The sequence below is a fragment of the Anticarsia gemmatalis genome, chromosome 24, assembly GCF_050436995.1.
Source record: "Anticarsia gemmatalis isolate Benzon Research Colony breed Stoneville strain chromosome 24, ilAntGemm2 primary, whole genome shotgun sequence".
In the NCBI taxonomy this organism is placed as follows: Eukaryota; Metazoa; Arthropoda; class Insecta; order Lepidoptera; family Erebidae; genus Anticarsia; species Anticarsia gemmatalis.
Window position 1 is genome coordinate 93,111 of NC_134768.1, and position 16,334 is coordinate 109,444.

The window sequence follows — 16,334 nt, forward strand, 5'->3', positions numbered from 1 at the left end:
CTTTACAGACTGTATGGCAAAACTACAAACCTTCCACTTATAACCTAACACCTCTCAGAGCTGCGACCGATACTAAAACTATTCTAAACACAAAATATTTACAAATCAAAATAAAAACAATCGAACATCTTCGTTCTTAAGGTGTGCTAGCGCCATCTAGTTGCTCACAGGTAAACTACTTAAATGTAATGTTGAACTAAGCGCCTCTAGTATTAGTAGCGGATATCACATAATAGGAAGCTGTCATGAAATTATTTATAACTATTATTACTAGATAATAACGTGACATCACTTGACACTTTCACTTGAGGCGCGCACCGGGTATGCATAGGATGAGGCGCACTGTTGCCAATTTGATTTGCATCTACAGTGTTGGTAAGACGAGGAATACATTCAGAGTACTTCATTTTCTTACTTTAATGATGAGTAGTTTACCTAGGACCTAGAGTGAATAATGCTTGACATTAAACAGCTCAGAATTGTTTGACAATCTGTTATGTTGTTGGGGATGAACTGCGGAATCAATAACGAGTATGTGACAATGAGATAAGTTAAGACCTGGGGATGAACTTTCTTTTATACAGGGACTGACTTCACAACCACAAGAAATCAAATTAGATTATCGAGCCATTTAAGAGCAAAAGAACTACGTATATAGTCATCAAGTTACAGTGAAATGTTTTCCGTTCATTCGATACTAGTATTATGTTTGACAGTCGATCAAACGCGTTCAGTTTCCAGTGTTATTGTTTGAGGAATGTCGCAGGAGGTCACTGACCCCTCACCCTGCACTGTCAACTGTGTGGCGCAACTCTAGCACACTGGCAGACTCGCAGACTGGCAGACTTGCTGTAACACACAACAATAAAACGACATTGACTCAACGAGGTAGCTGTTTGAGAAAACTGTATGATTCATATTTTAAAATTAAATGTTAAAGCAATTTTGTCTGCTAACTATTAAAACAACTTGGCCTGGAATTTTAAGCCAAGCGACATTCGCTATATTTCTCTAAAATACAACAGTAAGATTATGAAATACACAACATTACGTCTTGTTCCCATGGGGATATGCAAATGCAAAGAACCGAGGATGCAAATATTTTACACAAACCGTATTAAAACCTGCGAGCTAATGAAGTATATCAAATAACACGGATTTAAAGGCAAATGTGTAAATATGGGAATTTTCAAAAACCAAAAACAAAAGTAAATACGCATCGACGCGGGTTGAAACTAGTTGTTTCTATTGAGGCGAGACATTGCGTCAGTTCCGCAGATCCTTGATTGCTGCAACAGAGGAGCAGATTTGTCAACTATCAATATTTCGCAATCACCGCTGTAGGTTTCTATTCTTTTGTTAATACTACGATTTCGAAAATATCATAATCTGGTGCCTTTAGCCAAATCATATTACAACTTATAAATACCATGTCATAATATTATCTAGTCCTCCTGTTTTCAATACGATATAAGTAATATTAAGTTATAGATCGCAATCAATCTCAAATAGTTCTGAAATAAAATGAACGTCATCTATATGTCGCAGTACTGCCATGGTGCCCGCGTTAACTCCAGCGCTATAACTTATTTAGATATTTACTAAACCAACATTTTATCTTCATATTTATTAAATTTTAAAAGTTCTCAAGCTGCCAGCGGCGAGGTCATTATTAGTAATAGTTGTGTCTGAAGTTGCGGCGCAACATTGTCGCGCGACAACTTTTAACGACCGCCGCGAGGACGCAACACGCGCCATTGTTCGACGCAACAAGGCGACAAAGTTGCCGCCACTCTACTGCCCGATATTTGAACTTATTTCTTTGAATAGAATCTTCTGCAATTATGAAATGCAACGTCATTTCGACAAGTAAATCTTGGCTTAAATTACGTAAGTTGTGTGAGTAAAAGTTGTTTGTTATAGAAAGACTTGTTACGACGTAGATGCACATTAATTTTGATTGATAGATCCTGTGTTACGTAATTCTTCTTTAATTTAATTGGGTTTTATGTGTTCGGAAACTATCGATAAATTATAAGGTGCAAAACATTAATTTTTCTTCCGGACGAAAGTTACCGTAAATTGCGGATGTTACTACAACCGTGGTATCGATTAATATCTATCAAAATATTTTAAAAAGTAAATAATATGAACTTCCACGGTGTTTGTATTCTCATGGCAATATCTATTGTTATTCGAGGCTCTAGAATAGAGGATATGAAACAAATCAGCAATATCCGTGAAATATGGCGGTATGTTTGTGTGATCCACAATTAATGTGTTTGTATGTTTGTTTGTCAACAGTCTAAGCTGAACTGTGAAGTGCTGCACGACGAGCTCGCGTTCGAGGTGCGCTGGGCGGTGGCCGGCGACAGCATCGTGCTGCAACTTGTCGCTAAACTTGGTGAGTACACACACATCGCAAGCTGTTATAACTTATTATCATTAGGAGTGTATATAGCAACATAAAATAAACTTTTTGGGCACGGAAAAGTAACGCATATTGCGTATCGTTTTTCATTATTTCGTTTTTATGGCATGCATTCGGAAAAAGTACGATCGCTGCAACGACGGTTTCTTTTTTTAAGTTAGGTACTTGAAGAAAAGCCTTGCCTCTTTTGTTCAGGAAGGAGGCCGTTGCTCAGCAATGGGTCAGCAATGGAATGAATCATTCATGAAATTGAATCCGTCATTGCTTCTTTCATTTCTTGACAAAGTTTGTGACAATTTCGTCAAGTATTTCTCTCTTTATTTAAACAATTTGTACACACCTGCCTACGCAGCTTCTTTGTCTGTGTGTGTTGAATGTGTCTTGAACCGCAATGTTATGTGCAGAGGACGGCGAGTACATGTCGTTCGGCGTGTCGGGGCACCCGCAGCACTCGCAGATGGTGGGCGGCGACCCCACCGTGGCGTGGGTGGACAAGGCCACGCTCAAGGGCTTCGCCGTGGACTACTACCTCGACGCCAAGAGCCAGTGCGCCGGCGTCAGCGGCTCCTGCCCTGATGAGAGACTGGCGGTGAGATATATATCATACTGATTCACTTCTGAACTGTTTTAAGATAAATGTGCTTTTCTTAGGCTGCAGCCGTTAACTTTTATACTGATGGCACCGGATTTTTTTTATACTGAAAGCAAGCTGTTCTGTAATATGACGTAAACAGTTTAATAGCCGGTTCTTAACGTGTGATTATTATAACAACCTCTTTTTAAGGCCCAGGCAACTCCGTTTAGCTAGATATATCAAAATGACTGTTTGACAAAAAGTCGTCTTCAAGTCTCTTTCATTTACTGGCACAAAATTCAATCTTCGTATCAAATAACTTACTTCGGTAGAATAGTGGAATAGTATTTAAGTAATGGTCTAGTGGCCCACTAGCCTACAAAACTTATTTGTGCACAAGAATTAGTTGTCGTGAGGCGGAACATGGCCGAGTGCCAGGAATTAAGCATATCTTTGCGAGCTTAGATATTATTGTGAAGAGTGTTTCCGACACCAGCCAGCCTTGTTACAGATCATACTGTTTAGCTATCTAAAGAATAAAATTACGAGTATAAGCTAGTTCCATTATGAATTCTATTACTTGCACTGGAAGGAAACATTGTGATGGAATCTTTGAACACTCGTTTAAAACAACTAATTGAGTAGAAAATTCACTCTTGAGCTTTAGGCACACTTTTTAGTCGTCATTTTAAACATACATATCACATCAACGACTGCAAAGAAATAAAACCCGCCCCTTTGAATAAATAACAAACGATAACTAGGGGCAATGACTGTGTTACGAAAAAGCTAGCCCAAAACTTCACCACAAATAGGTACTAATTCCACCGTTTACATTTAGGCAGTTATTTTAATCAAAATGTGTTGTTACACAGGAGAACACGAACTCGATCCGCCTGCTGAACGCGGCGCTGGTGAACGGCTACTCCATCGTGACGTACCAGCGCTCGCTGCGCGCCGCCGACCACTTCGACCTGCCCTTCCTCACCAACTCCTCGCAGCCCGTCATCTGGGCCATCGGCCCGCTCAACTCCAGGGACGAGGTCTCCTACCACTCGCACTTCACTAAGGTAACACACCATATGTTATCTAACCTGTCTGCAGAAAGGTGGAAATTAGTTTTTTTTTAAGACAGCTCCCGCACTGTCGCGGGGGCTTTTACAAACATACAAACAACGGACACGAAGTACAACCAGATCCGAAACAATTATTTGTGGATCGTACAAATAATTGTCCACGAATCCACGACCTCCCGACCGAAGCAATGGTAGCGACCTAAACCACTGCTGGCACAAAACAACTCAAGCTAGTCTACGACTTCCATATAGCTCGAGCTCAACAAAACCCTTTTTGTTCAACGGTTTTTGATGTAACGATTTAAGAATGCCGAGTGGCTGAATCAAAGTTTTACTTCAAATATTGAAATGATTAAAAATCATATTTATGTTCTAGAAGTTAGTTATGTTCTAAAAGGTAAGTTTAACGATTCTAGTAAAAATATGAAACATACTCTTTTCATATTAAAACGATTTTTATCTCATAAAAATCGTTAGCCACAGAAACTGTTTTCAAACAATGAAGGGGTAAAATAAAATGGTCTGCTATCTCTCGCAGTTTGCAGAAGAATATGATAGCTTGGAAGCAAAAAGCAGTCCAGTGTCTCCGGTCATTAACCAGCAGTCGTTAAGTCACGGTTTACGATCGTTTGGCACATCTAGCGCAACATGCTCTCTGCTCACACCACCACTGCACTATCTGATTATTTTACGGTTTTAGCAAAATATTATCTTTATTTTCGGATTCCATATTAAAAAATATATTCTATGATCTGGTGCAGAGAGAACCGTAAATGATTTTCCGTATAGAACGATGCAACGAAAACGTTTTAGGTTGTAATTTTCGCCTAGTTTAACAGACCTTAAAGAAATATGTTGAAAAAGAGTGCTTATATGTAATACATAAAACAGTAAAACCTATAAGAGCCCCTCAAACTTTGGGCATATTTACCTAATACTATGATGTACTAATATATTTTGTTCTCTTAGGGTGACAAATTCCTGGAGTTCGGTCGTCCGCCAGTGTGGAACTGTCCGATGCCGGAGGGCGACGAGGAGGCGACGGACGCGCCCTCTCGCGGCCACACGCAACACGACCACAGCCACCACGACCACGCCGACCACGACCACTCACAGCACGACCACTCACAACACAACCATTCACAAGTATACTATATATTTTTTCTTTTAATAAGCTTTTATGTTTTTTCATTGATAAGCAAGAAGTAGGAAGGTTTCACTTATCAATGGAAAAAGTAGAAAAAAAAACATTAACGTGACGGAGAATTTTCAATCGAGTGAAATTGAAACTCAGAATTTGATATCAAACAAACAAATAAAACGTCTGATTTAGTTAAACATTACCCATGCGTTGCAACGTTAGGGGTATTTACATATTGAGTTTAACTTTTTAGACAAACAAAAAAAAAACTTATTTTTAATGTATAATAGAATACGGGAATTAATGCGAACACGCATTTTACCTTAAAATGCCTTTTGAGGTAAAATGAGGCATTTTAAGGTAAAATGCGTGTTCGCGTTAATTGCCGTATTCTATTATACATTAAACATGCAACGCGAGAGTTTAAAAGTTATGAAACTTATTTTTGACGAAAACTTGACAAACTTAATTTTTTTTAAATTATAAATTCTAATAAAAATATTGCATTCCCAGAAGCAGGTGATCAAGCCCAACCCGGTGCCGACGCCAGCGCCCGTGCCGAAGGCGAAGCCGTGGGACATCCCCTCCATCCAGTGCTACGAGCCGCCAGACGGCGTGTTCTACGCGCAGATGGGACCCACCGGCGGCAAGCAAGGATACTCCGCCATCACCGGTGTGTGAACATATCACTCTTATAATACGTAGTACTCCTTTTTGTAAATGTTTGTTCAAGAACATTGGCTTAAAGGGTGGTTTAGTTGAGTCTTGCAGCAAACGATGATTGATCAAGCAAGGATGCGTGGAAAGTATTTCAACTTTCAAGTCTTCACTACTTGGATTTTATGCCGCAGTATTTCATTTATTCATTGTGTTAGAAAAAGGTCTTGACATAATTTGAATATTGGAAATTTGATTGTTAGAATACTGTGATTTCGTTGTGAAGTATCTAGTAAACAAAATTAAGGAACTTGCAGAAAAGTCTGACTACCTCAAAATTGATGCTTAATGACATACTTACATGTAATAATATGTAAACTTGTCCAGGCCACGTGGGCTGGGGTATATCGTGGTACATCAACGGGCTGCTGATCCCGGAGATCAACGTGGTGCGCGGGCGCAAGTACACGTTCGTGGTGGAGGGCGGCTCCGACCCCAGCGTGCCGGCGCGCTACCACCCCTTCTACATCACCAACGACCCCGTCGGGGGGTACTTCCACAAGACCGATGAAGAGAAGAAGGTAAATACTCAACTATTTCATGACATAATATCTTGTGCTTACTTTGCTTGTATTAAAAAGGCGATGAACACGATTTCTTAAAGCAAACATAATAATTTAGACGGGTATTAGATTGCGTATTCTTTGATGTATAAAATAAAGATGTTAGCAGATAGTTCAGCGAAACAGTGATCTAAATAGAATGATTATTTCCTCAGGGTGTTAAGATCTACGCGGGTGTCCGCCACACTCGCGGCGGCGGCATGACTCCCCTCGGCGTGGGTCGCCTGTGCAACTGGACCCCAGACCCCTCAGGACCTGAGGCCGACGAGTACCCCAGCTTCGGCGCCTACCAGCGAGCTCTCACCCTCGTCTGCGAGGAGGGCAACCCAGGAGTCGTGACCTGGACCCCCGACAAAAACACACCCAACACTGTCTACTATCAGGTCAGTTGAAAACTAACTTTCATATAATTTTGGGAATGAAATATTTGCCTCTCTATGGCTGATAAATTGTTTTTATTATTCATTCATGAATTGGAGATCTGAAGGTGTTCATTTATATCTGGGGTGCATGATTGAACCATTATTTTTGATGATATTAAAGTATTATTGTATTTTTTTATTGTAATTATGTGTACTCTTATACAAACCTGAACTGTACCAAAACTCAAATATCACGAGACTTGACTCCTACATACCACGACTCTTCATCTGTTCTGTATCAGTTCATCTAACACCACATCTATATCTACTTCACTTTCACATCGACGCTCTCACCATCTGTCGCTATTGTTCACGTGTCTGAATGTACTGCGCTGGAGGTGAGAGCTCGCTCAATGTTCATACTCGTACATCACATCTCTACTCAAGCGATCACTCGCTCATGTACATAATCTTTACTATCTGTTTTCTGTTTCAGCCTTCCAAGCCTTCTCTGTGCATGAGATATCGTTCACTTGTATATTATCGGACGGTGACATATTCATAATACCAACCGTTGCTCTAGAGAGCCCGCACTAACGAACTATTCTGTTACAGTGTTTCACGCACCGCCACCTCGGCTGGAAGATTAACGTATTAGACGAGTGTGACGTCACGGAGGGCGCCGAGAGTCGCATCGTGGAGCGGCTCGCCCTCCCCGACGACATGCAGCCCGCCGACTCTGTACAGGTACAGACGCGCGTCACGCCAGACAAAAACTTTTTAGATGAACGCAAGAAAGTACAGAAAATAATCAATACGAAAACGACTTATGACAATTTCAGTAGCTTAAAAGGTGACAGCGGCCTCACGGGCGAAGTGTACCCCGAGTCTGAGCCGCAGTACGGACAGGAGTTTGAATTGCCGATATCCAAGGGACAGATCAAGGAAGTGATACAAGCCGTCGAGACCCTCGAGACCAAGATGAAGGACGACATGAAGAAGAACGCGACGCAGTACCAAGTGCACGAGGAGCTCAAGGACATGTTTGTGCCGGAGCGACCCGTCCGGGAGGACGACGAGTACTTCGTAGAGACTGGCAAGAAACCTGAAGTGTACTTCCTGCCACAAAACCAGAAGCCGTTGACGCTACAGTCAGTTCTGAGACCGGCCGGTCCTAATAAGCCGATGGGAAATAAGCGTCCAGTATATCGTCGACCAGCTCCACCTAAAATTAAACTACGCAGACCTCCTCCTCCAGTGATGTTCCAGAAAGCGAGCGGCTATCCTCTAGCCATGCCGAACCACCACAACAACCACGGAGGACAAAAGAAACAGTCGCCGAAGTTCAACGCGAACCGGCAGCAGTCCAATATGAACCGACCACCCATGAACGTAGACCGACCTCCTGTCAACGTGGATCGTCCGCCAATGAACCCAGACCGGCCACTCATGATTATAGACCAAGTACCGATGAACATGGACCGACCGCCGATGAATGTGGACCGACCGCCGATGATGGTAGACCGACGACCCCCAGCCCCGGGCGGTAGAGGCACTCCAGCTCCACTTATGAAGGTCATGCACACCACACATCATCAAACTAAGCCTAATTACAACCAGGTTACGAAACTTATGCCGAAACCAATGAACCAAATGAATCCGTTGCAGACTATAATCATGGGCAAACCTAGTTTAGTACAACCGACCTTACCACAGTCTACACAGAGCCAGACATTGAACTTAGGTCAGACTGACATCATCGCTAATCAAGTAGTAAAGAGTCAGATAATGCTCCCGGGCGGTAACGACGCGGTCGCACAACACAGCTCGGTACAAACATACTTTAACAAACCAGGACAAATAATATTAGGCAAACCAATGGATAACCCAATGCCTTTAGACCAACAGATGATACCGTCGAAACAACATGGAATACAAACACCGTCCACACCATCACCGTCGCACTTCAAGTCCACACCGAGTATCATCATACTACCAGACAATGCACAACAGTCACAGAACGAAATTAAGTCATCAGACTTTATGGGAGAATCGACAGACGCGTCTTCAATAAAACCAGCGATAAACACTGGATTCAAACCTGATTCTATAGTTGTTGAGAGTGGCTTCAAGCCAATTATAAGAGAACCTCTAATGGCCGCAGAAGATAGAATAGCGGATGATTACGACACTCCCGGTAACAACAGACGAGAAGACACTGACATGGTGGACGAGTACGACATCAGTCCGCAGTTAATATCTAACAACCACGCGTACCCCAGCGACAAACTGACGGAGACCTTCGAACCTATGTTCATACCATCACCTGAAGATCACTTACTGCCAACTAACGATAGAACTAAAGAAGTGTTCCCAGTGAACCACGCTAAAGAAGACAGACCACACCCAGTGTATGTGAAAACAGAAAGCGAACTAAACGCATTGTTCGGTAAAAAGAACATGGACAGAGAAGTACCCAGTGACTTGGTGATGGAGTCCGATAGGGTCAGTCCTCACTACCTCCCACCTGATCCAAAACTACCGAAGGAACATTCACAAAAGCTGTCCAGTGATCAAACGTACACGACCTACGATGGTAAGACAGTATCAGGAGCGACGTTGACAAGCGTTATCGACAGTAAACCAGCTAAATTGTTTTCCTCAAAGCTTCCAGCTAACTCCGAGCAACTATTGAAAATGCCACAGTTTGGACCATTCAAGGGAGAAATACCACCGCCTGTTGCCGAACATATCAAAAAAGATTCAAACACAAATATTGATACACGAACGACACATTTAAAACTCGTCAATATTAAAAAGGCTGAAGAAAAAATAAGTGATTTGAAGCCAGAAAGTAGTCAGGTGGTGACTGAGGTAGTCACACAAAACGCGGCAGAGGATAAATTAACGGAGGGTTCAGAAGAATATGAAGATTCAGAGGAATATGATGAAGAATTAGAAGAAGAGAAAGGCAGAAGAGTGAAAAGAGAAACAAAAACGACTCAATTCGAGAAGGGAGAGATACAGGAGGTGGCACAAACGAACGGGCACAGCAAGCCCGTGCACCACGTGGAGTTCGAGACGACGGTGGCCACCGCCGCCGCCACCACCGCTAGGCTGTACTGGACGCACATAGTATTACTAACGTTATGTATGAAGCTGCTATAAGTTATATTAAATTATTAATTTATTTATTGGATATAAATGTATAGGGCTTGCCATTAAATGCATTTCGTGTCGGATGACGTAGATATCGGGTAGAGGCTGCGGGCTCGTGTCTCGCTCTCGAGGGCTTCGTCTTCAGCTCTTCGTATAACGTGAACTATACACCTGTTACCACTTTGTTACACGCATAATGCAATTCAATACTCCGGTAGTGTGTAAGGTTTTGTAAATATTTTCTAATAAAGTTAGTGTTTAATTTAATGTGTTGACTTTTATTTCGACTTGAATGCTTATGTACTTACTTGACTAAATCGATGATTGTTAACTACAATACTGTGAAATTTTTGACTTAATTATGAAAAAAAATTGACTCGAGCTATTATATGACCAGTATTCCACAATCCAAAGACAATATTTTGACTCTTATTTTAGACTGAAGAATTGCGAACCATATTTTTACCATTCTTACAGGAAAACCTCCACCTTACATGCATAATCACTCACATGCTTGTACCACTGGACTGTTAGACTTCTTGGTTACTATCACTCCTCACTTCTTAAGCGTGGGTTTGTTGAGTGAGGGCAGCTTGAACAGCGTGTGTACGTTGTAGATCTTCTTGGTGAGGCGCGTGAAGTTGGCCAGCGCTATCTCGTGCGGGTAGTTCATGTCCACCAGACGGAGCACAGAGTCGCGGCTGCGACCCCTGCAGGCAAACAAAAATATTTTACTACACCATTTAAACCCTTTAATCCAGTAACCCTTTGAGCCGTTTTATTTCTAAACAAAATATAACGTAACGATAAAATCTATTTTTTGCCGTACCGTATATGGGCCCACATGCGGTAGAGAGTTAAGTTCTATCTAGAGATTGGTTCTTTGGCATCTAGTTCGACAGCGACATTTAATATGTTAATACGTTCGGGGTCAAAACATAACCTAAGTTCTTATAATATAAAAATGCCGTCTATCGACTAGATACACAGAAATATAATACGTTAGTATACAAGTATGTATACTTACTGTCTATTAGTCATGATCCTGGCGACGGAGGTGAGCGGTAGACCGGCGTTGTCCGCAAGGTCCACGTCGCTGCCTCGCACTACACACAGCTCTTCTACAATCGCTGTGTTCGCTCCTTGACACACTGCAATATTACATGTCACTGTACGTGCAAATTTTTATTTTCATTGTTTCCTTCACCATATGTTTTATCTTACTAGTGCGATTGTACTGGCTTATCAGTGGAATCGTTCATCTATTATATTAGTTTTTATTTCACTTATTTGACGCTAAACCCTTTGCCACCCTTCTAATCAAACATTGGAAAGCTACGTAAATTTTACCAAAAATATGTAAAACGAATGAGTGCAGTAACTCACGTGCTCTGAACAGTGGCGTCCACCCGTTGTTGTCGGTCACAGTGACATCGCCTCCCTTGTCCATGATGTAGCGCAGTGTCTCCACGTCGCATGAGTCCACCGCGTAGTGCTCCATGCGGAGACCGTTCACATCCCGAGCCTGGAGATCCGACAAGTCTCATAGATGCAAGTGTTTATTTGTAGGATAACTTACAATCCTTCTAATATTATTAATGCGAAAGTTTGTGAGTAGATATGTATGGATGTTTGTTACTCTTCAACGCAAATACTACTAAACCGATTACTATAAAATTTGGGATACAGGTAGCTGAAGACCCAGAAGAACACATAGGCTATTTTTTATCCCAGAGTTCTCGAGGATAGGTTTCCACGCGGGCGAAGTCGCGGGCGGCCTCTAGTACACAATAATTTCAACAATATTTAAGTGGCTGATAAATAACATTGCGTTCAGAATAACATGGGTCGCACAGTAAGTAGGTACTTGTCATATTATAGTCTGTTGTCCAAATCGGTCTCATGCTTAATTAAATAATATACTACCTTCGGTTCAACCGTATTGCCTTCACAAAATATGTATATTCAGCTGACCCACTGAAAAATCTGTTGTAACTGGCTGATATTTTAAGAACGCTAGTGCCTTGATCTATTGGTTAAAATAAAGTTAGCTTTCGAGGCTTCGTCTAGATTCATTTTTAGGTAAACGGAGCGAGGTTTTGAGTTAGTTGTCGACATAGTTTAAAGTTTTATTTTAAAACGAGGTCTGTTCACGAGGACAGAAGACAGTTTCGTAGTTTAGGCGGCACGTTGTATTTTTCGTTGCAAAATTATTAAAGACTGATATTAGAAAACCATCGTTCAAAAATCACTGAAATAGGTTGATAGTATTTTTTTCCAACTATGTAGATATCGTGTCATAGAAACTCTGATCGCTTGCGTACACATGAAAGCAATAAGCTGTGTTAGTGTAAATGTAGCTTGAATTATCATTATGATCTGTGACCTGAAAGTCAGCGCCCTTCTCGAGCAGCAGGTCGATGATGGGTAGGCGCGCGGTGAGCACGGCGAGGTGCAGCGGCGTCTGGCCCGTGGCCGAGCGCTGGTCCACCTCCGCGCCCGCGCACACCAGGAACCTCACTGTGTTTATGTCTCCTGTACAAAAAACCATAACCAAATACATTTTCTTTTCACAGTTATTTGGGTTCAGTGCTGTTCATATTTTTTCTAATAGCTGTCATAACATTATGAAATCTTTTACGGTATATAGTATACTCGTACGTTGAAGTAAAAGTGATAATATCTTGCTGTAAACTACTAAGTGAGGCGTTTGACATTCGAACTAAGCCAGTAAATCTCTAGTCGGAATCATTCTAAAAAATAAAATCTATATCACACACCAGTAGTAACCATCATTACCCAAGTACTCTGCAACTTTTACTCTGTATCAAGAAAAGTTAAGTAATCAAGAACTACTTTATAAATCTACAATTCCCAAACTGCTATATCATATTACACAAGCCCAATCGATCAATACGAGTTAGCATCAATAAAATATGCATCGAGCGAGCTATTACAAGCTCTACGGTAGAGTTGGCCCAGTATCGGCTCATGACTAATTGAAGCGGCTCTATGTAGAGCAGCTATTCTTACAAGCGCGCTGAAGGCTTGGGTCGATAGAGCTGGGAGCTGCACTGTACCTCGTCTGACGGCGGTCGCCAGAGGCGTGTAGCCGTTGCTCGGGTTCAAGATACCGATCAACTCTGGTCTCTCTTCTAGCATGCTTTGTACCTGCGTCATGAAAAATAAGTCATTAAATGAAGTGGGAATAATAGTCCATTGAAATGTTACATGAGATTTACATTTATTAGAGGACGCAATTTTATTTTTGGATCATGTAGGGGGGTCAATAGAAGCTTAACTTGAAGTTTGTGGGGTCGCCACCCTTGTCCCCCGGCCGCCATCTTGGAAAAGGTGGTGGAAACACTTTTTTCGCTATATCTCGGAAACTATGCGTCTTACAATAAAATTGTAAATGCATAATTTGTAGCAAATTATTTTGTCTACAAATATGTTCTACAACTTTTTGCCCTAAATTAACAATTAAAGAAGTTATAAGCAAAAAAGTGCAATTTTTTTTATAATTATTTTCTTTATTGCTCTATTATTTTTTTTAGCGACAGCCGCGCGGATAGATCTCTGAGGTTAACCCACGCTTGCCGAGGTTATTTTGTGGATGGGTGACCATCTTACACATATCGAGTTCCTCCCTGTTTCGGAAGGCACGTTAAATTATGGGTCCCGGCTGTCATTTTCGAAGATATTTGACAGTCGTTTACAGTACTCAGAAGCTTGAAAGTCTGACAACCAGTCTTAACCAGGGGTATCGTTTTATATCCCAGGTAAATGGGTTGTGGAGGTCATAGGCAGTCGCTCCATGTAAAACACTGGTATTCAGCTACATCTAGTGAGACTGGAAGCCGACTCCAACATAGTTTGGAAAAAAGGCTAAGCTGATATGAATAAATTAAAAAAAATTAACTCAAACCAATCTTGTAGAGTATTTTTCGAGGAAAATCTTGCCTAATATATTTTTTTTAATTTAATTAATTAGAAACTCAGTAACAGCGCTCCGAAATAGATCGGATATGGAAAGAATTTTTTTGTAAAAAAAAATTCACTATTTTGCTTATAACTTCTTTAATTGTTAATTTAGGACAAAAAGTTATGAGACATATTTGTAGGCAAAATAATTTGCTACAAATTATGCATTTACAATTTTATTGTAAGACGCATAGTTTCCGAGATATAGCGAAAAAAGTGTTTCTACCCCCTTTTCCAAGATGGCGGCCGGGGGACAAGAGTGGCGACCCCACAAACTTCAAGTTAAGCTTCTATTGACCCCCCCTACATGTTCCAAAAATAAAACTGCGTCCTCTAAGAAATGCAATATTCGGCCCTCAAATTGTAACATTTCAATGGACTATAAATAAATTCCAAAACAATTGAATGCGTCCTATAATGTCAGTTGCTCTACTCATTAGATTATGTATAATATAGCAAAAATTTTGTGCAGTTGGTCACGGTAAAAGTTAAGATTAGGTTGACGATTTAGGTTCTAAGAATTACAGCTGGTTTGTCTAAAAAACAGTTTGTTAGCTTGCCTTTTACAAGAAGTCACAGTTGTATTGGTGTGTCTAATTTCTGGCATTAAAAAACGCGTAGTTTTTATCGAACCTCATGCTGGTCGAATAGTACCTGTTTCATATACCCGCAGCGCACGGCCATACAGAAGCACATGACGGAGGTGCCGTCCGTGTCGGTGCTCGTCCACGTCTCCTCCGACCACCGCGACTCCAACCACTTGTGCTCGCCGCTCTTTACTGATGATGATGGCCTGGAAATAAAGAATCGTTTAAAGATTTTATTTTGAGATTGGTGGTAGGTAAAAAATACTATGACGATTTCAAATACTTGTTAAAAGTTTATGAAATAAAGCATATTTGTCTTTGACTTCCTCATAAATTTTTGAAGCAGTTTTTTTCAATTGCATCTCGGACTTTTTGATACAATATATTCGAAAAAAAAAATGGTTTGGAATGTTCTTTACTTTGATTTTGTACTTAAATTGAAATCACTTCAAAGTTTACTATTTGAGTTACGAAATATACTTTTTACCTTGTAGTTTTCCCAGCATCACCATCGTCTCCGATCTTAGGTTCATCTCCATTGACCTCATCTATTACAAAAGTTGGAACTCCTGGAGCATCTCCCCTGCCTTTAATTTCATCAACTTCATTATCTTTTTGTTCCTGGTCTGTGTTGACTTTTTTCATAGCTTCGTACACAATATCTTCATCCCCGTAGAAAAGCATGGCTCGGGCAGCGAGAGTGTGTACTGCTTCTGCTTTCACTATTACTTTTAGTTTGAATTTGTGAGGACATCTCGGAGCTAGGTTGTCTATTTCTTTCTTTGTTTTACCACCTCTGCAATAAAAAGACTTGATGTACCGAATGAGTAATATAATTTGGCATGTTGATTGAAGATAACTTTAAAATTCTCATGGCGTTTAACACACAACCACCTAAGCAATTTAATATTCTGTGTAGAAGCCATGATAGTTTACTTTGACTTTTAAATGCATTTTTGAAATATATCGAAAATTTTCAGTTGAGCTACTGAAACATTTATGATGTTCACTTTGGCTATTATGAATAGGAATAAGAACAAATGAAGCTTCATTATTGAAATAACTTTTAGAGTAAAATGTTAAGCTTATGCTAGCGCTAACGCAAATCTAGTAAATTAGAACATACCGGTACACCACTACCCAGGGCGGTATCTTATCATTCTTCTCGAGGCGGAACAGCAGCTGGTCCTCGATGAAGTGGAAGGGGTCGAGCTGCCCCCAGTCCAGCGTGATGGAGCGCTTCGTTCTGTTCAGCACCTCGGGCGCTGGCGGGGACCATGCTGTGAACTTGGCCACCAGGTGCTCCTGGAGTTGCTTTGTTGATACTTCTGACATGATCACGTGATGTTGATACTAGTTCATACACGATTAGTGTAGGTTCATCTTGTGTTTGTGGATGAGATAGTTGTGTCTTCATTTTTTAAATTGAGTTTGGTATCACTTTCTTTTGACCGACATCATTACCTTTTGATTTATTATTTAAAACTGAAAAACACCGAGATTTATGTTATGGTAATTGTTTCGGTGTTTAGTTGTAATTTTATATCGACAAGAAGACTTGAAAGGCAACATGAAAATACTGACACACCGATCGTATATTTGTAATCATAAACTTGACCACATTAAAATGTTGGCACCATTTAAACACAGCCAATTTTTATCACATCAATGAGACAAGAATCCTCAAAACCGTGCTACAAATTCACCACTAACTCAAAGATCAACCATTCTAAAGTTGCC

General features: G+C 40.8%; 2 protein-coding genes across 3 annotated transcripts in view; one reads left to right on the forward strand and one right to left on the reverse strand.

Annotated features, from left to right (window-relative positions):
• The window catches only part of Skel (DM13 and DOMON_DOH domain-containing protein skeletor), a 63,095-nt gene extending 52,805 nt beyond the window's left edge, over window positions 1-10,290 (forward strand). Inside the window, exons 7-15 of one of the 2 annotated variants that reach the window (XM_076130779.1) lie at window positions 2,305-2,404; window positions 2,836-3,020; window positions 3,881-4,075; window positions 5,051-5,227; window positions 5,736-5,895; window positions 6,267-6,460; window positions 6,658-6,885; window positions 7,480-7,611; window positions 7,707-7,845. In XM_076130779.1, coding sequence (XP_075986894.1) covers window positions 2,305-2,404; window positions 2,836-3,020; window positions 3,881-4,075; window positions 5,051-5,227; window positions 5,736-5,895; window positions 6,267-6,460; window positions 6,658-6,885; window positions 7,480-7,611; window positions 7,707-7,709 — 1,374 coding nt within the window. In that variant the 3' untranslated portion in view covers window positions 7,710-7,845. Of the gene's footprint in view, window positions 1-2,304; window positions 2,405-2,835; window positions 3,021-3,880; window positions 4,076-5,050; window positions 5,228-5,735; window positions 5,896-6,266; window positions 6,461-6,657; window positions 6,886-7,479 lie in introns of both variants that reach the window. The other variant, XM_076130778.1, reaches the window with a different exon arrangement.
• Window positions 10,086-16,044, reverse strand: flip (ankyrin repeat and SAM domain-containing protein flippy). Its single transcript, XM_076130219.1, has 9 exons — window positions 15,721-16,044; window positions 15,082-15,390; window positions 14,662-14,800; window positions 13,104-13,194; window positions 12,410-12,558; window positions 11,410-11,548; window positions 11,051-11,174; window positions 10,584-10,733; window positions 10,086-10,194 (listed from the first exon to the last, which is right to left on the reverse strand). Exons 1-9 carry the CDS (start codon window positions 15,927-15,929, stop codon window positions 10,086-10,088), a joined length of 1,419 nt encoding a protein of 472 aa, XP_075986334.1. The 5' UTR covers window positions 15,930-16,044.
• Between the last annotated feature and the right edge of the window lie 290 nt (window positions 16,045-16,334).